The 19,386-nt window shown below is 37.3% G+C and overlaps 1 protein-coding gene across 1 annotated transcript; it reads left to right on the forward strand.

Annotated features, from left to right (window-relative positions):
• The first annotated feature begins 3,573 nt into the window (after window positions 1–3,573).
• DDIAS (DNA damage induced apoptosis suppressor) lies at window positions 3,574–16,980 on the forward strand. The gene is made up of 4 exons (XM_007946282.1): window positions 3,574–3,683; window positions 9,919–10,080; window positions 11,241–11,358; window positions 14,413–16,980. Exons 1-4 carry the CDS (start codon window positions 3,574–3,576, stop codon window positions 16,978–16,980), a joined length of 2,958 nt encoding a protein of 985 aa, XP_007944473.1.
• Window positions 16,981–19,386: the final 2,406 nt, after the last annotated feature.

Here is a 19,386-nt window from a genome sequence, read left to right on the forward strand (position 1 = left end):
GTTTATACAAACATAAGATTATTTTATGATTTGGTAAAATTGTGTTTTATATATAACTCATTCATTGCTATCAAGTTGGATCTGACTCATAGCCACATCTCCTTGGGTTTCCGAGGTGGTATCACTACGGAAGTAGATTGCCCAATCTTCTTTCCAAGGAGTGGCTGGTGGGTTTGAACCGCCACCCTTCTGGTTAGCAGCCAGATGCCTTAGCCACTACACCAGAGTGCCTTTTTATACATAATAGTATAATAAAACTGTGGCTTAGGAAGAGAAGAACTGAAAATCAGGAAGGACGTTAAGAGCTAAAGTTCAGATTGACAGTTACTGAACCTGATTCTAGGGATATAAAGAAATGGTCCTCCTGAGATCTTTTTCTAGTTCTGGAACAAAAAAAAAATTAACCATAAATTAAATATAGTGTAATAAATGATAAGTTAAAAAAGTAGGATTACTTAACCCAACCTGGCAAAGCGTCCTGGAGAAGAAGACACATGAGAAGAATGTTAAAGAAGAATAAGCATTATCCAGGAGAGTGAAAGAGCATTTTAGGTAAAGGGAAGAGTAAAAGAAGCAAAGGTACAGAATTATGGACCATATTGGGGGGTGAGTACAGCCAGGAAACAACACAACTCAGATTGCTTTTTTGTGTTCTCTTTAACATAGATTACTAGTTCCTAAAGAATAAGAAAAGGAGCTCTGGTAGTGTAGTGCCTAAGGCATCTGACTGCCAACCAGAAGGTTGGCAGTTCAAACCCACCAGCCACTCCACAGAAGGAAGACTGGGCATTCTACTTCCATAAAGATTTACCACCTCAACATTTTCTTTGTTGGTTACCAGGGGTAGGAGGGAAGGGGAGGGAATGCTGTTAGATAGATAGAGATAAATATTGATTTGGGTGAAGAGAAGGGTAATGTACCAAATGTGAGTAACCAATATGGCAGCATTGAGGATGAGAAAGAGAGAGTTACATGGGCAGTACAAACAACAAATATGAACCCCTTTGCAAATACAATACTGAGTTGTCAATGAAAGCAAACATGGGTATAGGGACGGATAGATGGGTGAACAAGCTAAACAATTATGTATGTCTAAATGGAGAGTGTATCCAAGATCATATACAGGGTTGGCAGACAATGGGCCTCTCAGGGTGCAGAAGAGTATGAAGGGATGGACACTGGGAGGAGGTAACTATGGGGAGGAAGTGGGAGGGGAGCTGCTGCATTGTAAATTTTGGTCAATGACATGAGACAAAGTATATGTGAACTGCTGTATGAAAAGTGAATTTACTCTGTAAATCTTCACCCAAATCCTAATATATAAAAAAAAAAAAAAGATTTACCACCTCAGAAACCCAGTGGGGGTTGCTGTCAGTCAGAATCGAATCGATGGCAGTGAGTTTGGTTTTGGTTTAAAGAGCAAGAAAGAGTTGAGAAAAACAATCAGGAGGATAGAAGTGAATAGAAATAGAAAACAATCAAAAAAAATAAATAGGCAAAGTAGGGTATAAAGTAGAGGATGTAGAAAAAAAGAAAAGCCATCTTTTTGTTAGTAGAGAATGGCTTTTTAGAGGGGCTTCAAATGTAGAAGGATGGAAATCCTACTGTGTGGCATGTGCCTACTCAAAATTTTTCTTAAAATTGGCTAAATCCTGCTTGTGGATTTTCATTCATTCCAGCACAAGATAAACCAAGTCCCTGTCTTCATGGAATTTACAAAGCCAGTGGGGGCTGAACAAACAAAAATAAATGAGCAGATAAATATATGATTACAGACCTTATATTATGAAGGGACGAAACAGGTAACATTATAAAAACTTAGTAAATAGTATCTACTTGAATAAAGAAGGTTTTCTGAGAGGGTAACATTTGAGTTAAAGACTGATGAAAGAGAAGGAACCAACTATTCAAAGAACAGTAAATGCAGAAGCCTTGAGAAGAGAAATTGTTTGGTGTATTTAGGAGCAGGAACATGGCCAACGTGGCTGAAGTATAGCAATTAAGGGGGAGATTGGTACAAGGTGAGGTCAGAAAGACGGGCAAGGGCAGAACACATAGGTCCTCACAGGCCTTTGTAAAGAGTTGAGGCTTCATTCTAAGGAGAGGATTTTAAGCAGATAAGAAATAACATTTTCAAGAGGGAGCTTGTTCCTATTTTAACCCCCATGTTTTATTCCACCCTAAACTGGATTTTTGAGGAGACTCAGGGAAAATACCTTTGCTGACATGAATTCCATCATTTGTTACATTTGCAAGGAAGTTGAGGTTAATAGCACTAATGATGGCGGTTTTCTGTGACCCTTTCTGTCATAAGAAGCCCTGGTGGTGTAGTGCCTAAGACATTTGACTGCTAACGAGAAGGTTGGAGGTTCAAACCCACTAGCCACTCCATGAAAGGCAGACTGGGCAGTCTACTTCCATAAAGCTCTACCGCCTTGGAAACCCAAAGAGGGTCGCTCTAAGTAGGAATTGACTCAATGGCAGTGAGTTTGTTTTGTTTTAAAGAACCTTATTACTTATGTATACTTAAGGCTGCACAAAACAAGAACAGCAAGAAAGTATTAGGCAGGAGTAGCCTTTTCTGAAGTAATAATTTATGGAAATCATTTTTCATCTTTGCAAGTCTCCATCTTATTGCCTTAGGTGGAAGATTTTCTTTTTTCAGAAATGTTATTTTGCTTGGTGGGCAAGTGAATATAACTTTAAGATTTTCCTTCAGTAGTCACCAAATTTTCTATATTTATAATTACCCTTATGAAGAGCTGGACCTAAAAGATTCTGTTACCATTTTTAAACTGATGATTTCCACTTTGTCAAAATTTATTGATGCTAGTCACAGAAACAGTTCCACTCAGTTTCAGAAATGCAAAGATTTTGCCATGTATTTGCAAATGAGCATTTATTAATATATTTTAATCTTGAACATGTACAGATTCCTTTATTTCCAGATATTTATTTTGTGCTATACAGAAGCTAATTAACTTTTTTTCTGGTAAACAAAGCAACATTTGAATTTTTAAAGAGAAAGCATAAAAGAAAAGATTATTGGTATTTTATTGATTTATTTCTCTGATATATTTTATACAAGGATCTCAAAACACTTTAAGCTCTTCTCTGACCTTTCAACATTTTGCGTTTTCTGTTTACAAAACCTAAATTGCCTTTTTTTCCCTCTTCAAGTTGTGGGAAAATATGTACACTAAAAACTAATAAAGAAATTTTCACCTAAAAAGAATTTTTTCTACCATCTTAGGCTCTTTAAAAGATTAATGTAAGTTCATTAATTCCTTTCTGTTAGTGGTAAAAACAAGTTCTATAGAAACAGAGTATTTGCTTGAGCCACTCGGTTTTGAAATTTTCTTTCCATTAGTATTTTTAATTGAGCAGAAGAAGAAAAGTAATCTTCTAATACATTGACATTTCTTACCTTCACTTTGAATGTAAAGCAAAAGAAATCTATTGGTTTTGCTGTGTGATTTAACTGATTTTCCTAAGAAATGAATATGCACGTACAATTAAAGATTTGTCCTTCTCCCTAATGGCTCTTTGTTTTGTAGGTCATGGTGTGAACTCATGAATAGGAGAAGATTTCTTCTTGCCTCTGTACTTGCTCTCCGAAATTCCAGTTTTATATATCCCTCATGTCAAAAATGCTTCTCTCGGATAATACTAGTCTCCAAAAGGTAAAAGTAAACCCTAAAACCTGTCTCTCCTGATAACGTGTCCAAAATACATTAGACAAAAACTCACCATCTTTCCTTCTGACGACATTCTGGCAGCACTTGTTCCCAGATAAATATGCTTGTTTTGCTGGCAGTGGGTGGTGGTGGTGGTGTTATGTGCCATCGAGTCGGACCCAACTCATAGTGACCCCTCCTTGAGTTTCCAAGGTAGTATCACTACAGAAGTAGATTGCCCAATCTTCCTTCCAAGGAGTGGCTGGTGGGTTTGAACCTCCAGCCTTCTGGTTAGCGGTCAAGTGCCTTGACCAACACTGTGATTCACAGATATCAATTCTTCTTCCATGTTCCTTATTCATTGTCCAGCTTTCGTATGCACATGGCTTAAGTCAAGTGCACCTTAGTCCTTATAAGCGACTTTTGAACACTTCAAATAGGTCTTCTTTATTGGTTACTGGGCGTGGGAGGGGAAGGGAGGAAACAGTGCAAAAATAGACAGAGAGATAGAAAGAAGGAAGGGAAGGGAAGAAATTCTCTGCTTTTAGCCAACATCCATCTGACATTAGTAATGATATCTCTTGTTCCATGTCCTTTTCTGAATCCAGCTTGAATTTCTGGCAGTTTCTTGTCAATGTACTGCTCCAACTGTTTTTGACTTATTTTTAGTGAAATTTTACTTGCATGTGATATTGATGATATTGTTTGATAATTTCCACTTTCTGTTGGATCTTTTGAGTGGCCACAGACATGGAACTCTTCCAGTTGGTCAGATAGTTGTCTTCCAAATTTCTTGGCATAGGTGAATGAGCACTTTCAGCATTGCATCCATTATCCAAATATCTCAATTGATATTCCATCCATTCCTGGAGTCTTGTTTTTTGCCAGTGCCCTCAGTGCATCTTGGACTTTTTCCTTCAATACCATTGGTTCTTGATCATATCCTACCTCCTGAAATGGTTGAACATCAATGAATTATTTTTGGTACAGGGACTCTGTATCCCTTCCATCTTCTTTTGATGCTTCCTGCATCATTCAGTATTTTGTCCATAGATTCCTTCAATATTGCATCTTGAGGCTTGCATTTTTTTCTTCAGTTACTTCAGCTTGAGAAATGCCAAGTGTTTCTCCGTTGTGGTTTTCTGACTCCAGGTCTTTGCACATTTCATTATTGTAATGCTTTACTTTGTCTTCTCAAGCCACCCTTTGAAACTTCTGTTTAACACTTTTATTTCATCATTTATTCCATTCAATTTAGCTACTTTTTGTTCAAGAACAAGTTTCAGAGTCTCTTCTGACATCCATTTTGGTCTTTTTTTTTTTTTTCTTCCTGTCTTTTTAATGACCTTTTGCTTTCTTCATGTATAATATCCTTGATGTCGTCCTACAACTCATCTGGTATTCGGTCATTATTGTTCACATCAAATCTCTTCTTGCGGTGGCCTCTAAATTCAGGTGGGATATACTCAGGGTCATACTTTGGTTTTCATAGACTTGTTTTAGTTTTCTTCAGCTTCAACTTAAGCTTGCATAAGAGCAATTGATGGTTGGTTCCAAAGTTGGCCCCTGGCCTTGTTCTGACTGTTGATACTGAGCTTCTCTATTGTCTCTGTCCCCAGATGTAGTTGATTGATTCCTGTGTCTTCTATCTTAATGAGGTCCATGTGCATAGGCAACCGTTTATGTTACTGAAAAAAGGTATTTACAGTTAATAAGTCCTTTGTCTTACAAAATTATATCATTCAATTTTCAGCATCATTTTTATCACCAAGGCAATTATTTTCCAGCTACCAATTCTTTGTTTCCAACTTTCACATTCAAATCACCAGTAATTATCAGTGCATCTTGATTGATTGTTTGATCAATTTCAGACTGCAGACATTAGTAAAAATCCTGAATTTCTTCATCTTTGGCATTAGTTGTTAGTGCATAGATTTGAATGATAGTCATACTAACTGGTCTTCCTTACAGGATATGAATATTACCCTATCACTAATAATGTTGTAAGTCAGGGTAGATCCTGAAATGTGCTTTTTGACAGTGAATGTGACACCATACCTCTTCATTTTGTCATTCCCAGCATAGTAGACCGTATGTTTTTCCAAAATGGCCAATACTAGTCTATTTCAGTTCACTAATGCTGAAGGTGGGAGCTCTGGTAGCATAGTGCCTAAGGCACTTGACTGCTAACCAGAAGGCTGGCGGTTCAAACCCACCAGCCACTCCTCAGAAGGAAGGTTGGGCAATCCTACTTATACTGCCTCGGAAACCCAAGGAGGGGTTACTATGAGTCAGGGCTGCCTCAACGGCACATAACAACAACAACAACAACAACAATGCTAAAGGTATCAATCTATGTTCCATTTCATATTTGACTGCTTCCGTTTTCCTGGATTCATACTTCATATATTCTACATTCTGATTATTAACAGATGTTCATGGCTGTTCCTTCTCATTTTGAATCGAACCACTTCAGCAAATGAAGGTCCCAAAAGCTTTACTCCATCCACATCGTTAAGGTCACCTCTACTTTGAGGAGGCAGCTCTTCCCTGGTTGTATTTTGAGTGCCTTCCAAGCTGAAGGGCTCATCTTCTGGGACTATATTCCAATATAGTAGACAAAATGTGGACAATATTTCACTGCCATTCAGAGGGTTTTCAGTAGATTTTTTTTTTTTTTTTTTTTCAGAAGTAGATCACCAGGTCCTCCTTCCTAGTCTGTCTTTGTCTGGAAGCTCTGCTGAAACTTGCCACCATAGGCAACCCTGCTGGTATTTGAAATACTGATGGCATACCTTCAATACCACCACAACACACAAGCCACCATAGTATGACCAACTGACAGATGAGTGGTGGTAGATAACACTAATGAATCTTTATTATGTGCTAGGCACTGCTAGAAGCTTATAAGTATTATATCTTTTAATATAATCACCACCATGAGGTGGATACTATTGTTAGACCAACCTTCAAAGGAGGAAATTGAGCTTCGAAAATTTAAGAAACTTGCCACAAATCACCCAGCCAAGTAGTGTGTGGCAGAAACAGCTGAGCCTAAACGATCTGACTGCTATCTATATTCATAATCACTCTTTTACCTCCACATTAGCAGTAGACTCTATACTGCATGAAGAGCGTGGAACAGACCATTCAGAAATATAAAACCCACAACACTTGGTCCTTCCCTGTGGAAACAGTCCACAGAAATATAAACTGTTCTCTACATATGTCACATTGATAATACTACCAAGAAATATATTCCCAACATTATCTTTTCTAATGTTGTTTCTGCTGTTCTTATTTGGAGTCATCTGTAAGTAAGACGGGAAACAGAAAGTCCTCATGTTCAGTTCTTTCCTGTTATAACATAGCAAGGGAGTCCCTGGGTGGCATACGTGGTTAAGTGCTCAACTACTAACCAAAAGGTTGTGGTTTGAACTCACCCACAGATACCTTGGAAGACTGGCATAGTCTTCCGAAAGGTCACAGCCTTGAAAACTATGGAGCAGCAACACGGGGTCATTGTGAGTCAGAATCAACTTGACAACTAAAACCACCACCACCAGCACAGCATAGCAAGTTTATGACAGGAGTTTCACACTGTAGCTTTTGCAGGGGATCTTAAGAGACAGTAAAGTGCAGAGACTGTTCCCTAAAGATATTCTTTGAACCCAAAATCAAGGGGTTAAAGCCCCAATAGGTATCTGTACCCTGGCTTCTCAAAACATGGTCTAAGGACCAACAGCCTCAGCATCACCTGGCTCATTAGAAATACAAAACCTTTGGCTTCTTCTTAGTCCTCCTGAATCAGAATCTTCATGTTAACAAGCTTTTCAAGTGACATGTATAGCTATTAAAGTTTGAGAAACTGATCTTTGTTATACCATACTTACATTTATTTCAATTCAACCTTATCCCAAAAAAGATTAAAAGAAACTATATAAAATAAATATCTTCAGTATACATATTTATTATACACAAGTATATATATGATTTAATATGTATGCATTAATACTAATAGACTTCATTTTTGTTAGGTTATTGCTGATACTCTTTTTTTTTTTTTTTTTTTTTGCAAGATAGTTCACTGTTACCCATATTGTTCCCAATAGTTATCATAAGAAGTTATATAGGAAATAACTCAGGCTAAGAGTCCAAAGCCTTGGATTTGGTTCATAAATTCACTAGCTTTGTCATCTTGAGCAAAAAGTCACCCAAGTTTAGTAATAATTGTAATACCTACCTTATTTACCTATCAGAAGTGTTGGGGTGTGGGGGGGGATATTGTATGTGAAAGAAAGCATCTATGAATTGCAAAACACTGAATGTATATAAGTTATTCTAAGATTTCCTGGAAATTTTACACTAGGTCTTAATACATAACCTTTAAAGAAGTTCTAATATATAGTTAAACATTTAGTTTATTAGATTTCACTGATACCAAAGAGATTTTATCCTGTAGTGAGTCAATTGACTCACTTTATTCTGTGGTCACAACACCAGAATAAAACTCCGTCAGATTAGTGGTTATTGAGATAACATTCCTGTGGAGTCAGTTCTGACTCGTAGTGACCTGATAGGATGGAACTGTCCCATAGGGTTTCCAATCTTTACAGAAACAAGAGTGCTGCATCTTTCTCCGGTGCAGCAGCTGGTGGGTTCAAACCACCAACCTTTCTTTTGGTTTTTAGCCTAGTAAGAACTTATGAATAGGTTAGTACAGATCTATACAAAATGTGACAAAAAAAATACTAAGCAGTGATCTAATTGTGATGATTTAGTAACATCTTGTATGAAGAACTAGACTAATCTTTAAAATACATTGTCACCTTGGATGCTATGCAGTTTTAGGCTCCCCCTAGTGGCTGTCTGGCAGCACTCAAATTTATACAACTATATTTAACATATTGTATTAGGAGCTCTGATAGTGTAGTGCCTAAGGCATTTGACTGCTAACCAGAAGAGTGGTGGTTCAAACCCACCAGCCACTCCTCGGAAGGAAGGTTAGGCAATCTACTTACGTAGTGATACTGCCTCAGAAGCCTAAGGAGGGGGCGTTATGAGTCAGATCTGACTTGATGACAATGTGTTTGGGTTTTTTATTTATTTGCATCTTGCCACTCTTTTTAAACCAGATCATTATCAACATTGAGGGGTGTCGACATAAAGTCTTAGTACTATCTATTACTAACAGGTGTCTTAAGGCATCTGTTTGCTAAACTAAGACAATGAAAAACTGATAAGACACTATTGCAAACAGCTACAAAAACATTAAGTAGAAAAGACGGTAATCATTACACTATTTAATATAATTATGAGAGAAGCAGACTAACACTGATTTGGTCAGATCATCACTAAATTCTTGATTTACTTTATTTATCTTATTTTATCCTTCTTCAGCCCCAGATTTTACAGATGAGGCAATCTAGGTGATCTAGGAACCATCCCAAGGGCAAATAGCTAATACATGACTAGAGAGGTACAGTTGACATGTACTTTTTGATTAGAAAGCCTTTGGCCATAATTACTTATGCATGATTTTCATATCTGATTTTTGTAATCTGTTAATCTTCAGCATATTTCAATAAATAAAGTTTTTCTTTTTATGGTAAGAAAAATTCAATTACATACTTTGTGTATTAATATTGAATATTTCAACATTATTCATTATTCTCATATCAGAAAGTAATAGTTGTTGTCAAGTCAATTCCAACTCACAGTGACCCTACAGGACAGAACTGCCCCATGGGGTTTCCAAGGCCATAATCTTTACAGAACCAGACTGCCACATCTTTGTCCTATGGAGCAGCTGGTGGGTTTGAACCACTGACCTTTCTTTTAGTTATTAATCAAATACTTAACCATTGCAACACCAGGGCTCCTTTAACCAAAGATATACTTTATGTTTCAGATATGTTTTGGTGTGGTACTCCATAAATTTAGTTTATGCCCCCAGACCATAATATGCCTCAATTCATTAATACAGCTTTTTCTCTCACAGTTTTCCTTTAGTTTTGTTTTTTTTTTAATCAATTTGGTATGAGCTAGTTAATTGAATCAGTAGAGCTAGTGGTTATGAATAGGCAATTCAAAAGACGTTCTGAAATAGTTTAAGTAAGTTGTATAGGTATATTTGTACATAAAATATTATTTTAATTTTCAGTTTACTTTTTTGGATTTTTCATCATATGAAAGAATTTTTAATGAATATCTCTGCATTGTTTCATTCTCCCTTTTCCAGGTTTAATTGTCCAAAATGTGGCTTTACCGGTGAAGCTGAAAATACCAGTTACAGATACAAACTTTCCTTAAAGGTTGCAGAATCAAACAAATTGTTTGACATTACTGTATTTGGAAGCTGTTTGGATACATTTTTTGGTCTTACTGCCACTGGTTTGCACAGGTAGGAATATTCAAAGCATCTTTTTTTCCTAGCTCCTCCTTTAGTATATCAATAGAATTTGGAGATAGGTAGTTTTATGTAAAATGCATTTCCTAAAAAGATGCTCAGTCAACCTCAGATCATCAGTTTTAATAATAGTCAAATGAGGGAGAGATTTTCATTTCCTGAAAACATATTGTAATAATGTTTAGCCAGATTCCTTTTATTCAAGCCAATTAAGCTGTAATTAAAATATTGATTTAAATTATAAAATTCTAACCCAGTATAGAGAAATAATGGAAAAAGAAAGTAAAATCATTTCAGATTGAAGGTTTATCCAAATTGAGGTTAGCATTCAAGTGGCTAAGTTCTCTTGAAGCAGAAAAAGCTATTTGAAAGAATATTTGCATAAAAAGTTGAAATCTTGTCATTTCTTTCCTTTGTGTTGAGATTTTATCTGCATAGTTTGACCTATTAAGAGGTCTTGAGAATGGAAGACTATATATAAGCAATTGAAACTTTTCCTTCCCTTCAGTCTTCCACCTTGACCATAATCACTTGGCAGAAGAAATCTATGTCCGTGTCCTTCTCGTAAGGTCAAACTGGGGTCCCAGCAGAGGGACCACAGCCAGGACTGCCAGAGAAGAGGAGAAAATTTCCTGTTTCGTGCAGAAGGGCTAAAAGGTCCCACCACTGTTCCCACTGCCACTTTTTATTTTTCTCTATAATATTTACCAACAACAACAATTGGCACAGTGGTTAAAGCATTCGGCTGTTAACCGAAAGGTTGGCACCTTGAACCCACCAGCCACTCCACAGGAGAAGATGTGGCAGTCTGCTTCTGTAAAGATTTACAGCCTTGGAAATCCTATGGGACAGTTCTACTCTGTCCTATAAGGTTTCTATGTGCCAGAGTTGACTCGGTGGCAGTGGGTTTTTTTGTTTTAATTATGAAGCAGATGTCTGTTTTGTCCATACTTAATAAGTTGTTTTTGTTTTTCTAGGCGATGGAGAATTAGAAGGAACAAAATACTTATCTTTTAAAATCACTCTTTTTCTCTATATGTAACAGAAATGCTCACGGTACATTTTTAAATTAATTGTGCTTCTAATTCGATGGCAGGGTAGAATTTCAAAGTTTATCTCTTCACATATTTTACTTTATTTTCTTTCCAATCAAGGTATATTGAGGATCCTAATGAAATTCCAGAAACACTGGACAATGATACAGTTAACAACCTATTAACTAAAGCAGTTGAAACTTGCTTTATTGGACAAAGCTTTATTTTTGGAGTGACGGTAATTGAGATGAGCTTTCTTTTCCATATACTGTTAACACTTTCATTGTAATGAAATGATTTGAATTTTCTAAATAGTTCTTAAGCGTTACATGACTGTGAAAGCCCTGGAAACACTAAACTGTGTAAAAATAGCCTGTATATGATTTGTTAAAACACCATGTGTGTCAACTTCCCGTTTTTAAGAGTTAGAAGACCAGTTTAGGTTTTACTTTCAGAAATTACAAAAATCTAAATTTTTTATAAACTCAAAAGTCATTAATAATTTGTTTGGATATTTGGTGCTTATTTTAGCCCTCCAAATTTTGTTCAAACTCTATAGTAAAACTTTCATCAATTCTCCAGGTTTTTTCGTTCTGTCATCCATAAAAAGAATAGAAGGAGGGCACTAACATTGAAAATAAAGTTTCTGAGTATTGAAAAGAACTCTAAGAATAGATGAAGAAGAATAGTCTTAATTAATTGTTAAAAGATTGTACCAAGTCTGAAGGATTAGTCACTTACTCTTTTGTCCTACTGTGTACCAGGCATTGCGCCTAGAAAACATGTTATCCATAGACATGTTGTCTCTTGGTAATGGAGATTTGGTTTGGTTTTACTTTTTTGCAAACTAAAGTTTTAGCTTTCATTCTAAATGAAGACCTACCATTTGACTTCATGAAATTGATTTCAGCCTTAAGATTCATTCTTTTTTGGAAGAAACCTTACAAATGATTTAATCATTTTCAGAATACAGTATTTTCAATCTGCATATGAGAAACAAATTCAGAGAAACTAAATGGTTTGTCCTAGGTCACACAGTTATAAGTTTTAAAAGCCAAATAAGAAATCAGAGCTTCTAAAAAAACCAAACTCACTGCCATCGAGTCAATTCTGACTCATAGTGACCCCCTTTGGGTTTCTGAGGCAGTAAATCTTTATGAAAGTAGATTGCCCAGTCTTCCTTCTGCAGAGTGGCTGGTGGGTTTGAACCACCAACCTTCTGGTTACAGTCAAATGCCTTAGGCACTCTGCCACCAGGGCCATGATTCCTAATTGAGAATTTTTTTAAACCCTAACCCACTAGCCACTCCTCGGAAGGAAGGTTGGGCAATCTACTTCCGTAGTGATACTGCCTTGGAAACCCAGGGAGGGGTTGCTATGAGTCGGGTCTGACTCGACGGCACGTAACAACAACAGCAACAACTCTAGTTCTATACTGAACAATAACTGCATATTTTAACACTTACAAAAGTGATTTTAGACTTACACATTAGGAAAAATTACATCATATAGTTTAAAATTAAAAGTTAAAATGTAGACTTTTAATTGGCAGAGCCCTTTCTAGAGTTCTAATGGCTAATAATATCTTTGAAGTAGAAAAATTGCCCTGCCCACTAGTCAACTGAAACCAGATTAGAGAGATTAAATCAAAACAGCCTTTCTCACCTGGGGTTCTGCAAAAAAATTTAACCACACAGAAAATGATTTAGAAACTGTTTTCTCAGTTCTTCCAAGGAGTGGTACATAGCTAGTACTGTTGTAGATACATAAGAGAGAGAAGCCGGTTCGTCATTTACAATAGATATTTTAGGGCATTAGAGTTTGAAAAGGCCTGGAGAATGTTACATCAGAGTTCTTTGGGACCAAAGCCCACTGGAAGAAATAAATTAGCACAGACCTATTAGGAGCAAGCAGAGAAGCTAGCAATAAAAGATACTACAGAGCTTTATCAACCCTTTGAGATTGGTATAGTTCATTACTTTGCTATCAGACACCAAGATGTTCTCTGAGTATATTTATGCTATTTATATTTCTAAGGAGCTCTAATGGTGCAATGGATAATTCATTTATCTGCTAAATAAATTAGGGTCAGAAGTTCGAACCCACCAGCTGCTGCATGGGAGAAAGATAAGGCAGTCTGCTTCCATAAAGATTTACAGCCTTCAATACCAAATGGAGCAGTTGTAGTCTGTCCCATAGGGTCACTATGAGTCAGAATCAACTCAGTGACAGTGGGTTTGGGGTTTACTTATATTTCTATAACCATTTTCTGTCTTATTTATGCTGAAAGGAAAAATTGAAACTTTTAACCACCCTGAAAAAGGGTTTTAAAAAGGAAAATAGTGGACTCCACAACTGAACAGTGAGAATGTGAAACTGAGACCTTTAGAGCTCTTCTTTGTTAAAACATGTTGTTGTTGTCATGTGCCATCGAGTTGGACCCAACTCATAGCAACCCCTCCTTGGGTTTCCAAGGTGGTATCACTATGGAAGTAGATTCCTCAACCTTCCTTCCAAGGAGTGGCTGGTGGGTCTGAACCACCAGCCTTCTGGTTAGCAGTCAAGTGCTTTCGGCACTACGCTACCAGAGCTCCCCATTAAAGCACAGAAGATTCTTTATATAAGAGAGGATATTTCCTTAAAACTCCAAGTTTCTAGAAACTATTAAGAAATACAATAGTAGCTACCATTTATTGAGTAATTACTATTTGCTAAGCAATATGCAGTTTTCCATATGTTATTGCTAATCCTGCATTTTTACCTTTATTTATCAATAATAAAACTAAAGCATTTTCATCTTCAATTTATAAATGGGAAAACTAAGGCTCAGAGAGGTTAAATAACTTGTCTAAAGTCCCAACCCTAGTAAATGCTGGGACTATGGTTTGAAGACAGTCTCTTTACTCCAAATTTTACATTGTCTTACTCATGCCACTCTGCCTCTAAGGCTGTTGTTGTTAGGTGCCCTAGAGCCAATTTCAACTCATACTGAACCCGATATGACAAAGTAGAAGTGCCTCATAGGGTTTCCTAGTTGTAATCTTTATAAGAGCAGGTCACCAGGTCTTTCCCCACAGAGCCACTGGGTGAGTTTGAACCACTAGCTGTTCAGTTAGCAGATGAGTGTTTAGCTGTTGCACCACCAGAGCTCCTTGCCTCTAATACTAAAGGAATTTAAATTAGGGAGGGCGAAGGGTGGAGAATTACAGTTGATCTTTAACCTTAACCCCTGTTTTACACTTGAGTTGAAGAAAATTTTGTTCTCATTTAAATTTATTTACTTCTTGCACAGAACTTTGAAAGCCAAGGTTCAGATTCCAGTAAGTTCTTACAGCAGTGCCCTGCCCTCAAGAGAGAAACTGAAGCACTGGTAGCTTCCCAGATTGTTCTGCCAGACCCGAGTGTTGCAGGCTTCACTGTCATTGACTACTTCCATGAGATTCTGCAAGCTTCCAACTTAAGGAAACTTCACCATGGCTCCCAGGCAAATAGCTGCGTACTTGCTTTAGGTTACTCAAATAGTGATCTCAGCAGTATATATGGCTCTGACAGCAGTTCTTGTCTTTTTGTTGAATCCTATGGCAGAAATAATTTTTCAGGATTCTGGCAGCCATCACTTGAACTCACTTCCATTGTTTCACAACTAACAGATAATGATGATTTTTCAGCTTCAGAACAAAGCAAGGCCCTTGGTGCTCTTCACCAGAACAGAAAGTGTATCTCCACAGCAGAAGTCACTGCTTCCAGTAGCTACCATGAGCCCATTCAGAGTTCATGGAGTCTTGTTTCATATATGGATAAAAAGAATGAAACAGAAAAGTTGAGTGACAAACTTTGCTTACAAGCTAATCAGCTGAGTGCAGTTTGCGATAATCATCATGAAATTAAAGTTACCGACTCTAATTTATTCCCTTTGAAAATGCAAGTGTCCCTTGAGCCAAGCAATACAAAGTCCTTCCGCAGTAAAGTGGAAATTAAAAATAGGTATTCCCAAGCTAACCTAACATGTGGCAGTCATAATGATGCAGATACCCCTGCTGGTCTCCAAGAGAGATCTGCATGTGGTTCACCTTCATCACTCAGACTTGAAGACATAGCTGGTGGTTCCCAGGATTGTGACCCTGAGATGTGGGATGATCTGCCATTCTCTGAAAGCCTGAACAAGTTTCTGGCAGCTATCGAAAGTGAGATTGCTATTACCCAGACAGATGACGGTAGTAGGAAATACTATCTAGATAATGACATCGATAAATTACATGCAGGCCACAGCAGGTTATCTGTGACTCCCCAGGAAATTACTGGAGCTCTGCATATACTACCTACAGTTTGGAGATCACTACCAGCTAAAGTCAAAGCAAATTTTAGCAAAGATAACTTCCTTCCCAAGTGTCAAACAAATTCAAGTCCTGGTGCTCAAATGGAGTCACAACCAGATCACATACCTGAGACTGTCTTTATAAGTGCCAATGGAAGAGAGATGTCTGATTATGTTCTACCAAATGCTTATCACTCAGCGCCGTTTCCATCTTCAAAAGATTTTGAAACAATAATTACTCTTAAGAAGACAACCAGAATCCAACCACATGGGGCCAAAATTTCACTGAGGCCCAACACTTCAGAGTGTCACCATTCTTTTCTCAATATCAAATATACTAGTGAAGAAAAATCACTTTCAAAAATGAGTGAAAAGTTGACAACTTTGTGTTCCAAGAAGTGTAATGATGTTGCTGATCTTTGCAGCTTAGAAAATAAGCAATATGGGTGGCTAGAGGACCAAGATGACAATTTGACAGTTTGCAGGCGGCTTACATACCCTTTAGAACCTTTTTGCAGGAGTCCAAATATAAGTACAAATACGTTGAAAGAAATGCCTTGTGGACCTATCAATAGTAATGTAACACAGAGCTATTCTCCTGGCTATGAAGGTAGCTACAATGCTTCTGCTGATCTCTTTGATGTTAGTGCTGAAGAAGCAGACATTGCCACAGAAATTACTTGCAAGTCACAGAACATTCTTTTACAGGGGGAAAAGTCTTTGGCAGAAAGTCATCCTGTTGATTCTGGTTTTTCACTGAGATCACGTTCTGAAAACTCAAGCCAGTCTTCACAAAAATTAGCCCTGCAAAGCATATCAGCCTCTATACTTCCAAAAATATGCTCTTCTCCACCTCGTTTTCAATCAGATTCAGCATATGATTTTGAAGAGTTTGTTCCATTTTCACAGTCAACTCCAGTTGCAAGATTCCACCAAACAAGAATTCATGGGATAAAAGGAACTTTCGAAAAATTGCCTGCCTTTTATTCATATCTTGATGTTAACTATAAAAAAACAAGGATTTCCTCTCAAATTAACACACAGCAAGGTACCCCAGATGGTCCCCAAAATAAAAAAATACACATCCAGAGATCTAAAAGCCCTATTATATCTGCTGTTACACAACAAGGTACACTCAACCACAGTCCTATTGCTGAGTGTCTTGAGACTGATAGTGATGAATGGGTTCCCCCTACCACAAAAAAAGAATTTCTTTCAGATAATCTTCAATTCCAAACCACGAGTCTAAGAAAGTGCCTTGCTGCTTGTAATTCCCTTGATCAAGAAGAGATACTGAGAAAGAAACCGAAACATGTTAAACACAGAACAGATAAATACTTAATTAAGAAAGAGTTAAATGTAAAGAATAAGTTTACAAGAAAAACTCCTCAACATAACTATAAATGTTCAGGCTGGATTTCCAGAGAGTCAGTTACTGGACTTAGTACATGTTCAAAAGTGAAAAGTTGCCCCCTGTTTTCAGAAAGTTGGCCATCATCAGCAACTGAAAGTAATAGTGCTTGGTCACCTGAATTGTTTTCATAAAACATCACCTGAATCCAATACTGAACTTCTTAAAGTCATCTTTATATGACTGACTGACTATTCCATAGGTGCCAGAATCCTTTGTGGTATTGTAGCCAACAAGACTTCCTTTTCAACTGCTGATCTTTGAGGAGTCAATAAACATTTATTTATTGAGCACATACTTACGTGACAAACCCTGTGTTAGATTCTGTCATTCGTTAAAAATACTCAGCAAATTGTGTATTGAGTTCCAGGGTGTTTACTTACTGCTTTGCTAGGTTTAAGATGTTTCCACCCTCAAGAAGCTCACACTGTAGTAGATGGTGTCACATTATCTCATTTAGCCCTCACATTATCATGTTTTCCCCATAGCCTCCACCCTCTTATCTGTCAAAAAGAAATAATACCTCTTAAAGCTACTGTGAGAATTAAGTAAGCTGATGTCTGTGAACATGATACCTGCCATTAAAATCAGTGTTCTTTCTGTATCACAACTGCCAGTGCCAGAATCTTGTTTGCTTTCATGTACATCTACACCTTTCTTTTTTTTTCTCTTTTTAGATTTTATTCATATTTATTTATTTTTACCTTTTTTTTAAAATTGTAATTTGGGTAAAAGTTTACAGAGCAAGTTTTCCATTCAACAATTTTTACAAATTTTGTTTTATGACATTAGTTGCAATTGCCACAATGTAGTACACTCTTCCCACTTCTCTTTGTTTACCTTTTCCCTTTGTCCTTCTTTCCTTTGTCCTTCCTGTCCTCTAAGCTTTATACCCTGGGCAAATCCTGCCTTTTGTTCTCATATGGTTGATTGTTCTAATGTGTGTGTACTTCCCTCATATTGTTTGCCTCGTAGGGTATCGTTTGGCTGAAAGTTGAGCCATGGGGGTGAGTTCAGTTCCAGGCTCAAAGGGTATCTATCTAAGGGCCGTAGTCCCGGGGGTTCCACCAGTCTCTGTGAGACCAGTAAGCCTGGCTTTTTTATGATTTTAAATTTTGTTCCACATTTTTCTTCCACTCTCTCTAGGACCTCCTCTTGTGATCCCTGTCAGAGCAGTTAGCAGTGGTAGCTGGGCACCATCTAGTTCTGGTCTTGGTCATGGAGGCTGGGGTTCATGTGTTTCATTAGTCCTTTGGACTAATTATTGCTTTGCATTTTTTATTTTCTTTACTCCAGACAGGGTACCTTTTTATTTCTTGCATATCATTTTGAATTAGCACTTGCTCTAGAGTCGGCAGTAACTTCACCCAAGTCTAATTCCTCCCCTCCACCATGGCCTTTCCCCATCTATCTCCCCCTGTTAAAATTCAAGCTGCCTTTTTCTGACCCCTTGTGCTCCCCACTCACTCAAATTATTTTTTGAAAAGATGCCTTATCACTGATACATTATTCATGGAAATGTAGTTGGTATGAATTCTGTGAGAGAAAATTTGGTATTATCTATGAAAATTTTAAATCCATGTTCCCTTTTAGTAGCTGGCTCAGTTTTAGGTTAGGAATTTATCCCACAAACATATGTATTAGAAGTATATAAGAAAGTTATTCTATACAGCATTGTTTGTGATAGCAAAATGAACAAATATCCATCAGTGTGCATAAATGCTCTTACATGCATATAATATTCGTGAAAGAGTACACAGAAAAACAACGTGGAAAAAGTACAGATCAAAGTATATGATACTTTTTGAAGGATACACATACACAGGAGCCCCTAGCTGATGCAAACAGTTAAGTGCTTGACTACTAACCAAGATGTGATGGTTCATACCCACCCAGAGGTGTATCAGAAGACAGGCCTGAGGATCTTCTGGAAGGCTGCAGCCTTGAAAACCCTGTGGAGCTATGGAGCAGTTCTATTCTGTACACGTGGTCACTATGAGTCAGAATCGACTTTACAGCGACAACAATAATGTATACACACACGTGTGTGTGTGTGTGTGTGTGTGTGTATGTTGTTGTTATGTGCCGTCGAGTTGGCCCCGACTCATAGCGACCCCTCCTTGGGTTTCTGAGGCAGTATCACTACGGAAGTAGGATTGCCCAACCTTCCTTCCGAGGAGTGGCTGGTGGGTTTGAACCGCCAGCCTTCTGGTTAGCAGTCAAGTGCCATATATATATATATATATATATATATATATATATATATATATATATATAAAATTCGATAATTTATCATATTTTAAAAACTAGACATCTTCAGAAGATAATAGAGAACAAACTCATCTTGAAAACCTAAAAATAAGGGGAAAGAAACATTTACCTTGTTCCTCTTAAGTGAACTATTGTTTGGTAACCTCAGAGATAAGGTGAATTCTCTTTAAAAATTCTCCAACTCATTTTTTAAATAATAGAAATGGAATATTACCATTTTGTAACCCCAAATGAATAATGGATATACTCAGTATCAATGGCTGCTAACA

This window comes from Orycteropus afer, unplaced genomic scaffold (genome assembly GCF_000298275.1).
Source record: "Orycteropus afer afer isolate SDZICR_OR568_19922 unplaced genomic scaffold, OryAfe1.0 scaffold00154, whole genome shotgun sequence".
NCBI lineage: Eukaryota > Metazoa > Chordata > Mammalia > Tubulidentata > Orycteropodidae > Orycteropus > Orycteropus afer.